Source organism: Condylura cristata, unplaced genomic scaffold (assembly GCF_000260355.1).
Source record: "Condylura cristata isolate star-nosed mole 26May11 unplaced genomic scaffold, ConCri1.0 scaffold00003, whole genome shotgun sequence".
Classification (NCBI taxonomy): domain Eukaryota; kingdom Metazoa; phylum Chordata; class Mammalia; order Eulipotyphla; family Talpidae; genus Condylura; species Condylura cristata.
The window spans coordinates 78,329,663-78,330,763 of record NW_004567104.1 but is presented as its reverse complement, the minus strand read 5'-3'; the positions used below and the strand labels follow the sequence as shown (position 1 = coordinate 78,330,763).

General features: G+C 73.7%; 1 protein-coding gene across 1 annotated transcript in view; it reads right to left on the bottom strand.

The window, feature by feature from the left end:
- PDXK (pyridoxal (pyridoxine, vitamin B6) kinase) overlaps positions 1-1,101 on the bottom strand; it is a 9,954-nt gene that overhangs the window by 6,220 nt on the left and 2,633 nt on the right. Inside the window, exon 3 of the mRNA XM_012731129.1 lies at positions 466-520. Within this exon, the coding sequence (XP_012586583.1) occupies positions 466-520 (55 nt within the window). The remainder of the gene's footprint in view (positions 1-465; positions 521-1,101) is intronic.

Sequence of the window (1,101 nt, the reverse complement as noted above, 5' to 3'; positions counted from 1 at the left end):
GAGGCCTTCCGGAGCCCCAGGCTGGGCCGAGGCCGAGGGGGGCCTTTGCGTACCAGATGGGCCCCATCTGCTACTGGGACGCGCGGGGTGACTTGGGGGGGAGGTTTCCCGGAACCCGGCATTTGGTTCTCCTGTCTCGTGGGGTCCCAGAGCAGGCACCTGGGGCAGGGCCGTGGGGAGCGCCCAGAACTCGGGGCTTGGGAGGGCAGCGAGCAGCCCGTTCCAGGGCCCCTGCAGCACCAGCCCCGCCCTGGGCTTCAACAGAGGAGAGCCGCGCGCACCCACACCTCAGTGCCCCCGGCACCACCCGGCGCTGGTGACCACGGAGATGGAGGCTGAGGCGGCAGCGCCCGACGCCTGGGGGGCCTGCTCCGGAGGGGCAGACTGCGGGCTCCGCACTGCCACCCCAGTCGCCCCCAGGGCCGGCGGCGCCCGGGGGCATCTCGGGGGAGGGCGACACCTTACCTGTGTGGTTGGAAAACTGGACAGAGTTCACGGCGTCGATCTCAAAGCCCAGCACCTGCAGGACAGAGAAAGGCCGTGAGGGGCCGAAGCTGCACAGGATGCAACCCCAGGGCCGGTGGGGTGCCCGGGGCCGGGCACAGGCTGGCCGCGTGGGAGACCACCCCGAAGCAGGAAGGCCGAGGGCTCCCCCGTGCTGCCCAGCAGGCAGGCCCACTGGGGCTCTACGGGGGGCCAGGGACCCCACATCACTCTGAGGGGAGGCCCAGGCACCCCACACCGCCCTGAGGGGGCCCCACACCCTTGCCTGGGCGCAGCCTGAGGTCATGGGCGGGGCCTGCCGAGGTGAGGGGCCGGTGCCCGCCCTCCTGAGGGGCCAGGGCAGACGGAGGTGGAGCTCACACGCCGGCCGCAGAGGGAGGCCGGGCCCTGTGCGCGTGCGGGGCGCCCAGTCCTCCCCTGCTGTCCGTGACCAGGCGGGGCCCTAGGCATCAGGCCGCCTGGACACGGAGAGCCCCAGGGGTGAGGCACATTCCGGCGGGTCCCAGAGCCAGGCGCTGGCCGCGGTCCAGGAGGCAGGCACAGGTGGCAAAGGGGGCACGGCGGGCCTCAGCCTCCAGCGCCCCCCCCACGGCGGCC